The 17924-nt window shown below is 42.5% G+C and overlaps 1 protein-coding gene across 1 annotated transcript in view; it reads right to left on the minus strand.

The window, feature by feature from the left end:
* The window catches only part of LOC120862765 (cytochrome b5 reductase 4), a 115845-nt gene extending 99154 nt beyond the window's left edge, over positions 1 to 16691 (minus strand). The window contains exons 1-2 of the mRNA XM_040238864.1: positions 16445 to 16691; positions 9023 to 9176 (exon numbers count right to left, since the gene is read on the minus strand). Of these exons, the coding sequence (XP_040094798.1) occupies positions 9023 to 9176; positions 16445 to 16519 (229 nt within the window). The 5' untranslated portion in view covers positions 16520 to 16691. The remainder of the gene's footprint in view (positions 1 to 9022; positions 9177 to 16444) is intronic.
* Positions 16692 to 17924: the final 1233 nt, after the last annotated feature.

A 17924-nucleotide genomic window follows, 5' to 3' on the forward strand; every position in this document is an offset into this window, starting at 1 on the left:
GGGGAGTTCCTCTTTCATTATCCGATCATTTTGCCTTTCCATATATCTAAAGGTTCTACTCTTCATCTATAATCAACGTGTAACACTCAATCAAAAAATTATAAGAAACATTTTTCAAAATGATAAAAATCACTGCGAAGAGAGAAAAACAGCAACAGACTCACATTTAGAGATGATGTATATATTGGAACTTATCAGATAGAGACACTGAAATAACTTTTAATATATTAGAAGATCTAGTAGAAAATAAGGTTGACATTTAACAAATGTTCAGCACAGAGATGAAAGATGAAAGATGAATTCCTCTGAAGGGTGAATCAGCAGACTGGATACAGCAGAAGAAAGAATAAGTAAACTGGAAAGAATAAGTAAACCGGAAGAACGTGGGATAATACAGACTAACATATTTGCAACTGGAATCCCAAAAGAGGTAATGAGTAGAAGAAGTACTTGAAGAGATAATGGCCCCAAGCTTCCAAACTTAATTTAGAGAACTCCAGGAAGTTCCCTCGTGGCTCAGACAGTAAAGCATCTGCCTGCAACGCGGGAGACCTGGGTTCGATCCCTGGATTGGGAAGATCCCCTGGAGAAGGAAATGGCAACCGAATCCAGTACTCTTGCCTGGAAAATTCCATGGATGAAGGAGCCTGGTAGGCTATAGTCCATGGGATCGCAAAGAGTCGGACATGACTGAGCAACTTCACTTTCACGTCAACAACAGATGATACCACTTTAAAGGCAGAAAGCAAAGAGGAAGTAAAGAGCCTCTTGATGAGGGTGAAAGAGGATAGTGAAAAAGCTGGCTTAAAACTCAGTATTAAAAAAACGAAGATCACAGCATCTGGCCCCTTCACTTCAAGGTCCCATCACCTCAAAGAGAAGCAGAAAAAGTGGAAGCAGTGACAGATTTTCTCTTCTTGGGCTGTAAAATCACTGTGGATGGTGACTGCAGCCGTGAAATTAGAGGGCACTTGCTTCTTGGAAGGAAAGCAATGACAAACCTAGACAGTGTATTAAAAAGCAAAGACATCACTTTGCCAACAAAGGTCCGTACAGTCAAAGCTCTTCCCAGTAGCCACATATGGATGTGAGAGCTGGACAGTAAGGAAGGTGGAGTGCCCAAGAATTGATGCTTTTGAATTACGGTGCCGGAGAAGACTCTTGAGAGTTCCCTGGACTGTAAGGAGATCCAACCAGTCAATCCTAAAGGAAATCACACCTGAATACTCACTGGAAGGGGTGAAGCTGAAGCTCCTTTTGCTGAAGCTGAAGCTCCAATACTTTACTCACCTGATGCAAAGAGCTGACTCAGTGGAAAAGACTCTGGTACTGGGAAAAACTGAAGGCAAAAGGAGAAAAGGGCAGTAGAGGATGAGATGGTTGCACGGCACCACTGATCAATGGACATGAACTTGGGCAAACTCTAAGAGATAGTGAGGGATAGGGAAGCCTGGCATGGTGCAGTCCATGGGGTCATAAAAAGTCAAACACAACTTAATAACAACAACAACATGTCAACAATGGTTGACTCAGGACAGGTGAAGGATTTCTAGAGATCACTGCATCACCTTTACAACAGGTTTTTTTTTTGTTTGTTTAAGTTTGAAACTTTTTCAAAACAAAAGGTTTAACTGAAAATATTAATGACTAAAAATGGCCCTGAAGAAAACCTCCAATATTTATTTAACCCCTGCTGAGTACAAAGCCTGCAAAAGAAAACATGAAGCTATACAAGGAAAGATAACATATGAGCTCCATCAGGCTGGTTTACATTCTATGAGACCCCAAAATGAATAACTGACCATGAGTATAAATCAGAAAACTGTCTAGAAATAACAAATATTTTGATTAAGGAACTGATATATTTCCTAACTCCAAGAGCCAGTCATCTGGAAATAGCAAAAATACAAGTCTCTCAACTGATTACTATTTTGTGAAATTATTAAAATAGCCCTACCAAAGGTGGTTTAAAAGTTCTACACAATTCAAAGGATACTTACTGAGCACTAACCATGAGCCATGCCCTGTACTAGATGCTAGGGGTAGGGAGAGAAACAGTATATTAATACCATGAAACTCAATTTAAATTAAAAGACAGAAATAGATGAAGTGTCCCAAAAGATAATACAGTAGGTGAGTGCAAAAGTAATTGAAGTTTATGCATTGTTGAAATTTGCCATTTGATACTGGAATACATTCTAAATAAACAGTTATGTTACATATAATTTTAATGCACATTTCATGCTTTTATGTTTTTTTGCTAATGACATTCCTTGCTGCTTATTTTATATTTATTTTAGATTATAGAAATTATGTTAGACAAAAAGCAAATTTGAGTGATTTTCTTGGCATTCAAAATGGGTCATAAAGCAGTGAAGACAGCTTGCAACATCAACACCACATTTGGCCCAGGAACTGCTAATGACCATTCTATGGTCGTTCGGCATTTGAAGCAAACTGGAAAGGAAAAAAGCTCGATAAGTGGGTGCTTCATGAGCTGACCACAAATCAAGAAAATCATCATTTGGAGTGCCATCTTCTCTTATTCAATGCAACAATAATTTATCAATCGGATTGTGATGTGCAACAAAAAGGTAACGACTGGCTCAGCAGATGGACTGAGAAACTTCAAAACACTTTCCAAAGCCAAACTTGAACCAAGAAAAGGTCAAAGTCACTGTCTGGTGATCTGCTGCTGGGTTGATACACTACAGATTTCTGAATCCTGGCAAAATCATTATATCTGAGAAGTATGCTCAGCGAATCAATGAGATGCACCGAAAACTGCAAAGCCTGCAGCCGGCATTGGTCAATAGAAAGGGCCCAATTCTTCTCAATGACGATGACCAACCGCACGTCACACTACCGATGCTTTAAAAGTTGAACAAATTGGTCTATGAAGTTTTGCCTCATCCACCATATTCCCCTGACCTCTTGCCAACGGGCTACCATTTCTTCAAACGTCATGACTTTTTGCAGGGAAGACACTTCCACAACCAGCAGGATGCAGAAAATGCTTTCTAAAAGTCCATCAAATTCTGAAGCACAGATTTTTATGCTACAAGATAAACAAACTTATTTATTGTTGGCAAAAATGTGTTGACTGTAATGGTTCCTATTCTGATTAATAAAAAAGTGGTTGAGCCTAGTTATAATGACTTAAAATTCATAATGAAGTAAAACTCACTCAGTCGTGTCTGACTCTGCAACCCCATGGACTGTAGCCTGCCAGGCTTCTCTGTCCATGGAATTCTCCAGGCCAGAATACTGGAGTGGGTAGATATTTCCTTCTCCAGGGGATCTTAACAACTCAGGGATCGAATCCAGGTCTCCAACATTGCAGGCAGATTCTTTACCATCTGACCCACCAGAGAAGCCCAAAATTCATGGTGTGAAATCATAATTACATTTGCACCAACCTAAGATGTTCTAACAGAGGTCTTATATCAAATGCTGAGGAAGAAAGCCCAGAGGAAGAAGCAAATTCCAAGAGGATCAGGCTAAAAAAGAGAAGACTGAAATGAAGAAACTGTTGGGAGAACGAACTGTGTTTCAGTTCAGTTCAGTTCAGTCGCTCAGTCGTGTCTGACTCTTTGCGACCCCATGAATCGCAGCACGCCAGGCCTCCCTGTCCATCACCAACTCCCGGAATTCACTCAGACTCACATCCATCGAGTCAGTGATGCCATCCTGCCATCTCATCCTCTGTCGTCCCCTACTCCTCCTGCCCCAATCCCTCCCAGCATCAAAGTCTTTTCCAATGAGTCAACTCTTTGCATGAGGTGGCCAAAGTACTGGAGTTTCAGCTTTAGCATCATTCCTTCCAAAGAACACCCAGGGCCGATCTCCTTCAGAATGGACTGGTTGGATCTCCTTGCAGTCCAAGGGACTCTCAAGAGTCTTCTCCAACACCATAGTTCAAAAGCATCAATTCTTCAGCGCTCAGCCTTCTTCACTGTGTTTAAATAATGTTTAAACAACTGCCTGAGATCACAGAGGAGGCTGAAGAGAATTGACAGGAGCACATAAAGGGTCAAGACTTAGAAAAGAGTGAGTGAGCCTTAGAAAGAGAATTTTTGACTTTTTAACAAAAGGGAGAGAAGAAAGAATACAGGTATCACTAACTTGAAGTTCCTCATATTCACAATACCTATATGCTGCATTGAGCTTTTTTTAAAGAAAATTTATTTTAATTAATTTTTACTGGAGTATAGTTGCTTTACAATAGTGTGTTAGTTTCTACTGTACAGCAAAGTGTATCAGTTATATGTATACATATACACCGTTTTTTCCCTCACACAGTCACATCATCCAGACTTTGCACACGCTTTTTCTGGAACCTATAATATTGTTCCCTTTCCTCTTTGTCTGGTTAACACCCATTTATCTTTCATCTCTGCTCAGTCTTCCACAATCTTCACTCTTACCACAGCAGACCTCTCTTTCACAACACTCCTCAGTCTTGGTTAACACTTCATGTTCTGCACTAGATTATAAATGCCATAACAGCAGGGGCCACCTCTGTTCTAAATTTCCGGGTCACTACCCAGGACCTGGTACAGTGCATGACACATAGAAGATCCCAAGAACTACTGCTTACACGAGTGAACCAATACACAGAAAGAGAAAGGTAAAACTTACAGCCCAAGTGACAACTACACACAAAGTCACACAAAAAAGTAAAAGCTATACTTCACTAGATTTCTAAAAATAAAAATAGTCTCAATCTTCATTCAGGTTTTGTGGTAATATCTTACGGAAAAACCTGTATGACTTTTAATTAGTAATGTTATTTAGCACAAGAGAAGAGCTGCAAGTAATAGGCACTTCACTGTAATTTCATAATGAATTAGTTCACAAATGGCACTCACAAGTGGGTTACAGCACAAAGGCTAAGCCAGGATCCAGTCTAGAGTTGAATATGATAAAACAGGAAGCAGTGCAATGTAGTTTCAGCATAACAGCTTAGAATCAAGTTGCCTAGGTTAAAATAGTGGTTCCATTCTCATCAGCTACTGGCATTAACTCCAGCATCCACTCCACTTCCAGCAACAGCATCACTTTTTGTTCAAGGAGTCATATCCTCCCTGACACTTCAGTCTGGCTGCTCTCAAGGCTACAGGATGAACTTGTAACCTAGGTTTAAGTGAATAAGTTACACCATTTCCCCCTAAATAGAACCACTATTCTAGCAATGAGAACATGATCAAAACTGTGCCAATCAGAGCCAATCCCAAGAATTTTCTGTTAGTTACTAGATAAAAGGGGTAGAAATCTTCCCTGATGGCTCAATGAGTAAAGAATCCGCCTGCAATGCAGGAGACACAAGAGATGTGGGTTTGATCCCTTGGTCAGGAAGATCCCCTGGAAGAGGAAATGGCAACCTCCTCTAGTAATCTCGCCTGGGAAATCCCATGGACAGAGGAGCCTGGTGTGCTACAGTCCATGGTGTTCATAAGAGTCAGATAGGACTGAGCATGTAATCCAATATCCTGGAGAAGGGAATGGCTATTCATTCCAGTATTCTTGCCTGGAGAATTCCATGGACAAAGGAGCCTGGTGGGCTATAGTCCACGGGGTTGCAAAGAGTCAGACATGACTGAGTAACTAACACTACACTATTGCCGATATTAAATATTACATACTAAAGTAAATATTTTCTATAGAGACATTTTATGTCTCTCTTGGGATGATCAAGCTGAAATCTGAACTGATATAAAAATGGTGTAATTGTTAGAAAATGAAGAATACTTTAAAAAGGAGAAAAAAAAATTATACCATGATCCGTGCTTCTCTGTGGTACAGCTTGGATTAAAACTTGTGTCCAAACACTATCTCTGACCTACGAAGCTAGATCTGGCATACATTCAAGAAGATATAATTAATATTTTAAATTAGAACAACTAAGAAGAAAAAGAATTACATTTAGTCCTGTGCTTTCTTCTACTTTTCTAGACGACTGTGTCAGAAATTACCAGTAATCTGTCTCACGTTCATCCTACTTTGTTGCCTTTGACAATCTCCTGGGTTATCTATTACCTCCTGAACTTTTGTATGAGCTAAAACTTTCCTAGTCTCATGTCAATTCACTATACCCACCACCAGACTGATCTTTCCAAGGCCATCTCTGATCATACTGTTCCCACATTCAAACACCTCCAATAGTTCACACTGCTATCAAAATTAAGAATACATTTCTCAGTCTGGTTTTCAAGGTCCTTTGCAATCTTCCCTAACATGCCTTTATAGTCTCCTTTCTTATAATTCTCTTAATAGGCAGGTTAAGCTCCAGAACACACCTCCAGCTTTTCTGTGTCTACACCCTTAGTTATGCATTTCCCTCCACTTGGGTGTGCTTCTGCCTCAATTCCCACTGAAATCCTCAACACCATTTCAAGGCTTATCTCTATCACAAAAGCATCTCTGATTTTCCTAACCTATGTCTCCCTCCCTGAAATCTGATCTTACTTTTCTTACAGCCCTCATAGGGCACTTCTCCGGGTCTTGTCCAATAGTCATTTACTTTCTCCTGCTAGAGTGGAGGATCCTAGGGCAGTGTCTCAATCAACTGCTTCTTTATTAAAATTAAAAACCAAACTCTGTCAACAGGGGAAAAAAAAAAAGACATCTTACTTGGCAATTGGGAGAGAAGTCTTATTAATAGGGTAGAATATACTCTTCAATAGAAACTCTAAAAGAATTTAACCTTAAATCAATGACCTCACTGGAAGAGTGTCAGCCATTCAAATCACCGTGGGAGTTATGTAGCTGGGAACAACATGTATTATGTTTCAAACATACCAAACCAGTTCCTGGTCTCCATCAATATATCAAATGAATAATAAAGTATGACTGTACTATAACAATGACTCATTTATTTAACGGCATTAGGATGTGAAGGGTTCACATGAGAGACTTTCTGGAAAAGTGGCTTCCTACTGCAGAAACAGGTCAGACATGCCTGTAGCCTGGACCAGCTGAGAGATGCTCATGGGAAAACTGACCTCCACTTCACAGAGGCCAGCAGAAGACACTGAGGAAGAATGGGGACAGCACCTGCTGCCGTGACCTGCACCTGGTCAATGGGTCTGCAGCACAGAAGGCAGGAAGGGTATTAGAAACAGTTTATTTCCCTGAGAAACTTCCCAAAGAGCATCTGTCTTGGGACAAGCTATCCCAGCCCCTGCTGGAAGATTCCATTCCCTCTGCTGCTGGAAAACATTCTACACACTACTTCCATCTGTAATGAGTTGACTTGTGTATCCCTCAAACTCAGATGTTAAAGTCTTGCAGTACTTCAGAACATGACCTTCTGTGGATACGGGGTCAATGCAGGTGTAATCAGGTGAGGTCATGATAGAATCAGGCAGGCTCCTCTCCAGTATGACTGGTGTCCTTCTAAAAACAGCAAATCTGCACACTGACAAGCACACAGGAGGAAAGTCATATAAAGATGAAGTCAGAGATCAGGGTGATTTTCCAAAAAGCCAAGCAACTCCAAAGACTGCCAGCAAACCACCAAAAGAAAGGCAAGAGGCATGGAACAGATTCTTCTTCAAGCCCAAAGACAGCCTGATCTCAAAGTTTAGCCTTCAGATCTGGGAGATAATAAATTTCCGTGGTTCAAGTCACTCAGTTTGTTATACTGTCTGTGCCTACTTAGCAAACTAACAGGGCTACTGGTGTCTGTCCACTTATCTTATCCTTAATTGTGACAACCAGACACCTATTCAAGTAACCAAATTTCTGGAAAATGATAAGTGTTGCACTAGTTCAACAAAGGGATGACCTCAATGTACCAAGCACTGAAGACAGGGCAGGTAACTGACATGGTCTCTGCCCTCATATGGGTGACAGTGTTAGCAGGATAATTAACAACAAATGGCTTCCCTGGTGGCTCAGATGGTAAATAATCTGCCCACAATACAGGAGACCCAGGTTCAATCCCTGGGTTGGGAAAACATCCTGGAGAAGAGAATGGCAACCCATTCCAGTATTCTTGCCTGGAGAATTCCATGGACAGCGGAGTCTGGTAGGCTACAGACTATGGGGTCACAAAGAGTCAGACATGACTGAGTGACTAACACACACACACACACACACACACACACAGCCCAAGTCAAAATTATGCAATGATAAAATTACAACAGTGGTAACAGCAATAAGCGATGCATTTCCTTTCTTCTTTAAACTGAGGATAGCAAATATACTGAACTCTTTCTGGATGACTCAAGGACTCTCTGTGGAGAACCAGCATATAGCTGTAAGCCCTTCACTGTTTTTGCTTCCCTCCCCATGCCAGGTTGGCAGACACCACAAAATCTACTTCCATCAGCTACTGTTCTACTTCTCTGCTCACTCTCTCAATCTATCTATTGAGTTGGTCAAAAACTTTGTTCAGGTTTTTCTATAATATCTTATGGAAAAATCTGAATGAACTTTTTGGCCAACTCAGTATTTCCAGTTTGGTGTTTCTAATTTGTTGTGGGCTAGGAAAATCAGGTAACTAATACTGCTAACAAACATGGATTACGTAACAAAAATTGCTGCAAAGGAGAACAAAAGATCCTGCTTTAATGTGGGCTTTCTGATTTACTTTAGATTCTCAGAGACACTTTTTTTCCTATGGAATTCTGTTGTAAGACACAACGGTGGAACATTATTGCATTTAAACTAGATGTCGTTGAATAATTTTATTACTTTGTATTATATTATCTGTCAAACCCTTGTTTTCTTTCAAAGGGAATACAGTACAGGGATACTGTATGAATAGTGATTTAGACAGAAATACTGTTCAAATTCAGAATTAAAGAATTTATTTATTGTCCAGCATAATACATGTTTTTTACTAACTGCAAATGTTTGTTACTAACTGAAAATTGTGTTTACAGTTACTAACTGTAACTAACGTTTTGTTACTAACTGTGAATCATATTACCAAGTAACAGGGCCAAGAGGTATACAGCATTACAAATGGAAAGCCCGCCAAAACATTCTGCAGTACATAGTAAATTCCACCTACCTCTTATGCATATCCAGCAGTCATCTCTTTTGTTGTGTGTTTTAAGTTCTTCTTCAGTTACTTCAATTAACCTGCCTTTTAATCCCGTTAGGTCCTTTCCACTTTTGGTCAGTCGAATCCAATCCATGAGACTTCTGCCCTGTTTCAGAGGGACCTCAAAAAGGAAAAGGGAAGAATTCAATGTGGCTTCTTCAAATCAGCTGAATTTCCTTCCCCCTTCTGCTGCTTGTCTTCAGGACACTTCATTACTCTGATTCCCACTCAAAAGGACAAGAAAACAAATCTAAAAATTCTAAAAATCTTCTTCCATCTTTAGGAGGGTGTATTAGAATTACAAATGGAACATTAACACCTGGGCCATGAGATGGGGTTTAGAAATTCTGGACACAAATGTCAACCTAATGAAATCACAGTCCAAGGGTAGTACTGAGGTGAGCCCAGAGTCAGAAGAAAAGTTTTGGTCCTGGCTCTGTCACTAAAAGTTATAGCTGCTTACTAACCTGGACCAACAATTTTTTGCCTTAAAAAATCAAATGAGATTTGATAGAAGAAAACAGAAACAATTGGCTAAAGCTGACTTTCCAGACTTTCAACATACACAGGCTATTAGAACTCGCATGAGATAGAAAGATGTTTTCTAAGAATCCATCCACTGAGAAATAAAGGTTATCAAGTAATAGAAAATAATAAAACTGCCATACTCTAGGGAAGGGGTTGGCAAACTGGCCTGTGCCTGTTTCTGCGTAGCCCTTGAGCCAAGAATAATTTCTACACGTGGTGGTGGTGGTGCTGGTGGTGGTGCTGATGGTGATGGTGGTGGTAGTGGTGGTGAAGAGACTGAGGTCTTAAGACATCCTCAAAGCCTAAAACATTTATTATCTGGCCTTGTCCACAAAACTTTGCCTACACCTGTTCAGAGGGTCTAATAATAAGATGTTTGGGATTTTACAGGGTTTTAATACATTTTCAAGGCTTTTAGATAAGGGGTATTATTATGTGATTAGTATTTTAACCAGTTAAGACACCCTAGTGGAAATTTTTCCACACATCTAACCTGTATAACTAGTATGTAACATAGTACCAGGTAACTGTTTAATGTAAAAGCAGTCACATTATTCGAGGAAGCTTATTGCTATAGACTGAATGTTTGTATCCCCCTACCAAATTAGGTTGAAATGCTGATCTTGATGTGCTGGTACTAGGAAGTGGCACCTTTGGCGGGTGATGATGTTGTTGGGATTAAGGCCCTTATAAAAGAGGCCATATAGAGAGCTCCCTTGCCTCTTCCACCAAGTAAGGACACTGAAAAGATGGCTACAAACAAGGAATCAGGCTCTCACCAGAAACAAAACTGGCCAGTTTTGCACTGATCTTGGAATTCCCGGTCACGATGAGGCAGGAGGTAGACGGGCACCCCCAGGGTAAAGTCATTGGAGATTCATTCCTGGTGGACCAAAACTCCAAGACTAGAAAAGCTGGACAACTGAGAAAGGAGATCTCCCTGACTACATCTGTGCAGAAAGGCTCTTTGGAAGTCAAAAGGGGACTGATGCCAATTGATGCTCTTTACCCATAGGTTCATTGTCCATCTTGGCTAAAAGATGTACCCCCCCACATGGGAGGATTCTGAGATATACAAAATACAGACTCTAAACCAGGGAAATCAAAATGACTGGGCAAAGGAAACCCAGAAGATATGCCCCATGTAAGTAATTCAAACTGCCATGAGGGTACGACTCAGCAACTCTCTTAGTCTGCCTGTGTGTCTATCCACATGTACTGTACTCTTTTTCCTCCCAATAAATACTTTACTTGTTTCACCACTTTCTGTCTTTGTGGAAATTTTTTCTGCAAAACCGAAGGTCCAGGGCCTTGTCACTGACTGCTAGTCTATTGGCTAGGATTCAGTGTTTTCACTGTCACAACTCAAAACTTTGGCCAGGAACCGAAGCCCTGCTTCAAGCTGCTGCAGGTCGAGCTGACCTGAGATCAATTAGAAGTGTGAGAAATAAGTTTCTGTTGTCTATGAGGCACCTATGGTATTCTGTTAGAGAAGCCCAAAGGGACTAAAACACTTACATATCTCAGTTCCTTAAATCATATCTATTTTAGACATTCAACTGTCCCCAAAACAGCCAGGTTAATAGGTCTGTGGTGCCTTGCCAACTTCACATTCCTTCTTACTAATCCTCATCATCCCATTCTTACCATCACAAACTAAAACTCTCTAGGTCTCTTGGTATTCATAAATGAAGTATGAGAACACATATGATCTTTCCTATCCCAAACCAAAATAACTCTCTTTCACCATTCCACACCTGTAGGGTATTTAAAAGTTATCTTTTGGAAATGCAGATCTAATCTAGGACCCTGCCTCCTTCAGTGGCGCCTCATATTTCTTGTAATGTTTCTAAATTCCTTACAGAGGTTGACCAGGCCCTTTATATCTGGTCAGAGTTGACTTCACCAGCTCCATGTCTCAACTTTCATCTCTTTCCATTCTATGCTTTGCAAGTGTGCATGTTCAGTCAGTCTCATCCCACTCTTTGCAACCCCATGGACTGTGGCCTGCCAAGGTTCTCTGTCTGTGGCATTTCCCAGGCAAGAATACTGGAGCGGGTTGCCATTACCTCCATGGGGGATTTTCCTGACCCAGGGATCCAACCAGCGTCTCCTGCGTCCTCTGCATTGGCAGGCGGACTCTTTACCACTAAGCCACCTGGGAAGCCATTCTATACTTTGCTATGTTGAGCTTAGTCGTTCTAGTCGTTCAGTCACGTCTGACTCTTTGTGACCCCATGGACTGTAGCCCACCAGGCTCCTCTGTCCACGGGGATTCTCCAGGCACGAATACTAGAGTTCTATATTTTAGGCAAATGGAAAATGATTCACCCCTCCCAGCCACAGACATTACTTCCTCCAGAAGCTTTCTCTGGCACCAACTTCTTCATGGTCATAACAGACTATTATAGTCCTTAGGCCTTTATAACTGTGAAGCCCACTAGATTAAACTCTTTGAAAACAGAGCTGTTGGGGCCCAGCACAGGCCATGCAAGATGAATACTTGGACCACCCTCTTGGTCTCCTTGAAAGCAGGAAACAAATCTCCCCTGTGGGAAGTGCCCTTCCTGTACTGGAAGGTAGAAAGACATCCTTCTCTCAGAGATAGGAAATTCAGGGCCCAAAAGACTATAAGCAAGCTGTGTTACTTCTTTACTAATCTACTACCCAAGGCCCAACTTTGCTTAAATTCCTTATTAATTAAGTACCCAGACCTAAGTTTCTTTGTGCCATCAATTCCTTTCAAATTTGGTATTGTGCAGGGCTCTGCTGGGTTCCTGGGCACAGAGCTTTCCTGTGTCCCTCACTTCTTTGATTATTGGAAACAGCCTTCATTAAGCCTCTGTGACCTTCCCTGAGTTCCAATGGGCAGATTCAAGCAATTGCTAATTAGGGAAGGGAGGGGTGGTGAGACTAGGGAAAAACAGTCAAGAGCAGTCTTGGGACAAGGTCCTGTTTCCCCAAGTCTGAATGCTCAGTTGCTTCAGTCGTGTCAACTCTTTGTGACCCCATGGACTGTAGTCTGCCAGGCTCCTCTGTCCATGGGATTTCCCAGGCAAGAATACGGGAGTGGGGTGCCATTTCCTCTTCCAGGAGATCTACCTGACCCAGGGATCAAACCTGCTTCTCCCATGTCTCCTGCATTTCAGGAGGATTCTTTACCCACTGAGCCACCTAGGAAGCCCAACAGTATCTTTGAGCTGTTTTGCAGATAGTGAAACCCCTTCTAGGTGGGGGAAGTTATGGTATGCTGCCCACAAGCATATAGACCCCCAGAGCAGTTGGACCTGAAGGTTGTCAATGTTGACTCCTATTTGTTGTTGTTCAGTCGCTCAGTTGTGTGTCTGACTCTTTGCTACCCCGTGGACAACAGCACAGCAGGCTTCCTTGTCCTTCACTATCTCTAGGAGTTTGCTCAAACTCATGTCCATTGAGTTGATGATGCCATCCAACCACTTCATCCTCGGTTGCCACCTTCTCCTCCTGCCCTCAATCTCTATCAGCAGCAGGGTCTTTTCCAGTGACTCCTATTTACCTCACCACCAACCCATCGGAGGAAGAATTGTCCACGAGCTGATCACACCCTTTTTTACCACAAAACTTGTCATTATCTTGCCCAACTTAGGACATGCGGTTTTGAGGATAGGAGCCTGACATGTCTCCCTTTGCCTGGCAAAGCAATAAAGCTATCCTTTCCTATTTCACCCGAAACTCTGTCCCCAAGATTTGATTCAGCACCAGTATACATGGAAGCTGAGCTTTCAGCATCAAATTTATTGTCTAAAAGCTTAAAAGTACGAATAAAATTTAAATTTTTTCTACTGCTAATCTGTCTTGTGTCAACTTTATCAGTCTAGCTACAAGAACTCAAAAGGGATGGATAAAAGTGGAAATTTCTCCCTCCCCAACAAAGACCACATCTCCAGCATATGGTAGGTTCTCAATAGATACTTACTAGTTGTGTATTAGAAATAACATTAGCTACCATACTGAGTGCATACTCTGCACCAGGCACTGTGCTACAGGTTTTTCCACACAGCAATCCCTCAACAATCAATGAGGTTTGCATAAAAGCCTACAAGCTAGTAACATCTAGTAAGTGCTTACCATAACCTAGGACTGTGCTGAGAGAAACATTAATTCATTTAATCCTATGAACAATCCTATAAAATGGGTACTATTCATATAATTCCCATTTACAACTCAGGAAAGAGATTCAAAGAGGCTAAAAGGTAGAGATGGAAAAAGAATGAATCTTTCTCACTCAAAAGTCCATGCTTCTAACAATTATGATACACAAATCTCCCCAACTAGGTTCTGTCTTCTCACCCACAACCTATTTCATACAGTCCTAACACAGGTCCTCATATGTTCCAGATTAGCTTGTTTCGAAATTGAGCAGGGCCCTGAGGGACCGCCCTGGGTTCATGTCCCTACTTTTTGATTTCTAGAAAAAGCTTTAGCCTCCAAGCTGCTGCTGCTGCTGCTAAGTCACTTCAGTCGTGTCCGACTCTGTGCGACCCCATAGACAGCAGCCCACCAGGCTCCCCCATCCCTGGGATTCTCCAGGCAAGAACACTGGAGTGGGTTGCCATTTCCTTCTTCAATGCAGGAAAGTGAAAAGTGAAAGTGAAGTCGCTCAGTCGTGTTCGTGTCCGACTCTTAGAGACCAAGGCCTTCCGCTAATTCCAAAAAGCAGACTCAAACAGCTAATGACTACAGATGTGAGAAAATGCAGAAACCAAGGAACATTGGTCAAGCAAGAAAATAACATAGTCACAGGACTCCGAGTCCCTCCTGAATGGATACAGTTAACAACTTAACGTCCTTGAGTTGTTTTACAGAAACCAGAACCTCAAGGGATAGAAACTGCTAACCACAAGCATACAAACCCTAGACTGGCTGGAACAAGACAGAGGATTGAGATTTCTAAAATATCACCATGGTACCTCACCAGCAACCAAACAGAAGAGATCCACAAGCTAACCATGCAGCTTGAGACTCTCATCTCAAATGCTGAATTTAAAAATCTTTGCCTGAAAGCCATCAGGGAGTTTGGGTCTTTTGGTCATTAGCTGCCTGTTCTCCCTGCTTCTTGTTGTTCAGTCACCAAGTCCAACTCTTTGAGAACCCATGGACTGCAGCATGCCAGGCCTCCCTGTCGCTCACCATGTCCCAGAGTTTGCCCAAGTTCACGTCCACTGCATCAGTGATGCCATCCACCCACCTCATCCTCTGTCACCCTCTTCTCCTCTGCCTGCTTGATGCCCTGCAAATAAAAGCTGTACTTTCCTCCATCACAACCCAGTGTGAGTGGACTGGCTTTGCTGCATGTCAGGCAAGTGAACCCAAGTTTAGTTCAGCAACAATTTCACAAAGGGGTAAAAAAAAAACCCACAAAAATCAGTCTGAGTGTGAACTGCACAATAATCTTATTTTATTCACTTTCTGGACCCAAACACTCTGTTTGGGTCAGTATCATTTCCTTTAAATGATACTGAGAACATGGCTGGTAGTTTTAAAGGAGAAGGGCAGCAACTCTCATATTCTAATTCAGAGGTTCTTTCTTTGCAAAGTTGCTACTATTTAGCCAAGCATTTAAGGAGAGAAACAGGTCAAGCCCCGAGGAGAGGACAAGTGATTGGATGGTTGGCTGATACACGGAGCAATAAAAGAAACGTCACCATCGGAGTCACACCATATAAGCCTCTTTCAAGGCAGCATTTCTTAACCTCAGTTTCCTTTGCTGTGAAATGGCGATAACAAAAGCACCCACTTCACAGGATCACTGGAAAGATTACACAAGGTAATACATGTAAAGCACTCAGGCTGTCAGTAAGCACTTAATCAATTTCAGCTATACTATTATAGTTGGGCTTACAGACTTCTGAAAGGCTAATGAAAGCTACAGATCTCTGAACCCATAATTCTGACCTAGGGTCAAGCTCCAGGTCCATGTGGAGAAAATAAAGTTGATGAAGTTCCCAAATGATGTTAATGCTAAAGACTCAAGAGTCCAGAAATGAAGAAAGAAATGGCCTGATCAGGTGGAAGTCTTGAAAACAAAACATGAAGGTGTGGTTATAGAATGAGGAACTAACAACAGGAGCAAGCAACATTCATATTGGCAATGAACATGGGAGACAATTTGATTAAATTCTGCAAATATAAAACACATTTGCATCCCACTTGTTGGTAACAGTAACTATGTTCAACAAAAACTTAAAGAGCATTGTATTAGCTTCAAAATTAGCAAGAGATATCAGTAGAAAAGACAGTGATAAAACAATCAAGTACCAGAGGAAGAGAGAAAGGCAGTGTGATTTGGAGAAGTGTCCCTAAACCTAACCGGAGGTTTGTATATGGCAATTTGTTCTCTCTTCTCCAATCTTCCCTAGCTCCTGGAGTCCCCACCCTTGGCGGGATAAACACTGGTCACTGTAGCTATTGCCCAGCCTTTCCCCTCTTCTAGGGAACCCAGATTGCTCACAACTTCTTCAGAAAGTGAACAAAAGAACGGAGAGCAGGTTATAAGGAAGCCGATACAGAATACCTACAATATGGGAAGCACAGAGCCTGGCATTACCTTATACCTGAATCTGATTTGCGGGGAAAAGAGTTGGAAGAAGGGAACGGACAGATAAAGGGATGGGAAAGAAAAAGGACCAGCTGGTAAGAGATGGAGGTTAAGAGAGTTCCAGGACTGGAGAACACATGGGATCTGAAAGAGATCGCCAGCAAGGGTAGAAGGGGATGAAAGCCAGAGGTGGGGACAGGAGGTGGGAGAGGGTACATACGGAGAGAACGGACTGTGCCGGAGCCTGAGATCCCGGCAGGAAGGGAGGACAGCCGCGCGCTTACCTTGCTACGCCCCCCGGAGGCGACGCGCTGCTGCGAGCTGGGGCCCGGGAAAGACTGGGAAGGGACGTTCAGCATCCTGGACCCCTCGCCCGGGCCTTGCCCGGGGTCCGCCGCCCAACTCTACAGCTCAGCTCAACGCCTGTGGAGTAACACCTCCCGCTCCGGCTCCGAGGCCGGGCAGAGGCCAAGCCCCCGACCCACTTCCGGGGTCGTCCAGGGTGAGGCGCGCCATGACGCAGCACGTCGATGCCGCGTGGAGACGAAGCCAACGGGGCGAATGGAGAGCGAGCAGGGGTGGAACCAGTGAAAACTACGCATGCCCAGTTCGTCCTGCACCCTGAATTTCAGCACTGCAAGGAGGTGACAGCTATTCCGTGGAAAGATTAAAGAGTGAAACTGTTGCTAAGCCTTGGTGCTGACCGAATCTGAGAATAAATTTTTAGAGATGCCTGTGAACCCAGAACACAACTGTCTGTCCATTGTTAAAGCACTACCATCACACTGCTTGAAATATGGAATAAAATAACACTATTAAGGCATTTTGATTTGCCAGAAACTCTTTTAAGGCACCAATCTGTACAGAAAACTTTTAAGAGCTGAGATGTCAAATGCAAACAGGCACTCCTGTGAGGTGGAGAGAACACTTAACCTTTAAGAACTCTCGCTAATGACTAGTGAACGAGTTGAAGAGGTTAGTAAAGTCTCGCTCTGCTCCATTCACCCACTGACAAGGTCTTCCTCCTCATCTAACTTCCTCTCTTTCTTGAAAGATAGAGCGAAATGTAGACTAATGCAGCTTACCCCCGAATGTTGTGTTGCAGTTAGCCACGTTTAAGAGTCAGATAGGCTTAGTTTCATGGCAGCCATGAATTTAAAAGACGCTTACTCCTTGGAAGGAAAGTTATGACCAACTAGATAGCATATTGAAAAGCAGAGACATTACTTTGCCAACAAAGGTCCGTTTAGTCAAGGCTATGGTTTTTCTAGTGGTCATGTATGGATGTGAGAGTTGGACTGTGAAGAAAGCTAAGCGCCGAAGAATTGATGCTTTTGAACTGTGGTGTTGGAGAAGACTCTTGAGAGTCCCTTGGACTGCAAGGAGATCCAACCAGTCCATTCTGAAGGAGATCAACCCTGGGATTTCTTTGGAAGGAATGATGCTAAAGCTGAAACTCCAGTACTTCGGCCACCTCATGCGAAGTGTTGACTCACTGGAAAAGACTGATGCTGGGAGGGATTGGGGACAGGAGGAGAAGAGGACGACAGAGGATGAGATGGCTCTGAGTGAATTCGGGGAGTTGGTGATGGACAGGGAGGCCTGGTGTGCTGCGATTCATGGGGTCCCAAAGAGTCGGACATGACTGAGCAACTGAACTGAACTGAACTGAACTTAGGTTTAGTTTGGATGCCACCCCTGGGGTTAATAAATGAGCAATCTTATGCAGGTTACTTTAGTATCTCAATGCCTCATTTTCCATTT

This window comes from Oryx dammah, unplaced genomic scaffold (genome assembly GCF_014754425.2).
Source record: "Oryx dammah isolate SB20612 unplaced genomic scaffold, SCBI_Odam_1.1 HiC_scaffold_4, whole genome shotgun sequence".
Lineage (NCBI taxonomy): Eukaryota > Metazoa > Chordata > Mammalia > Artiodactyla > Bovidae > Oryx > Oryx dammah.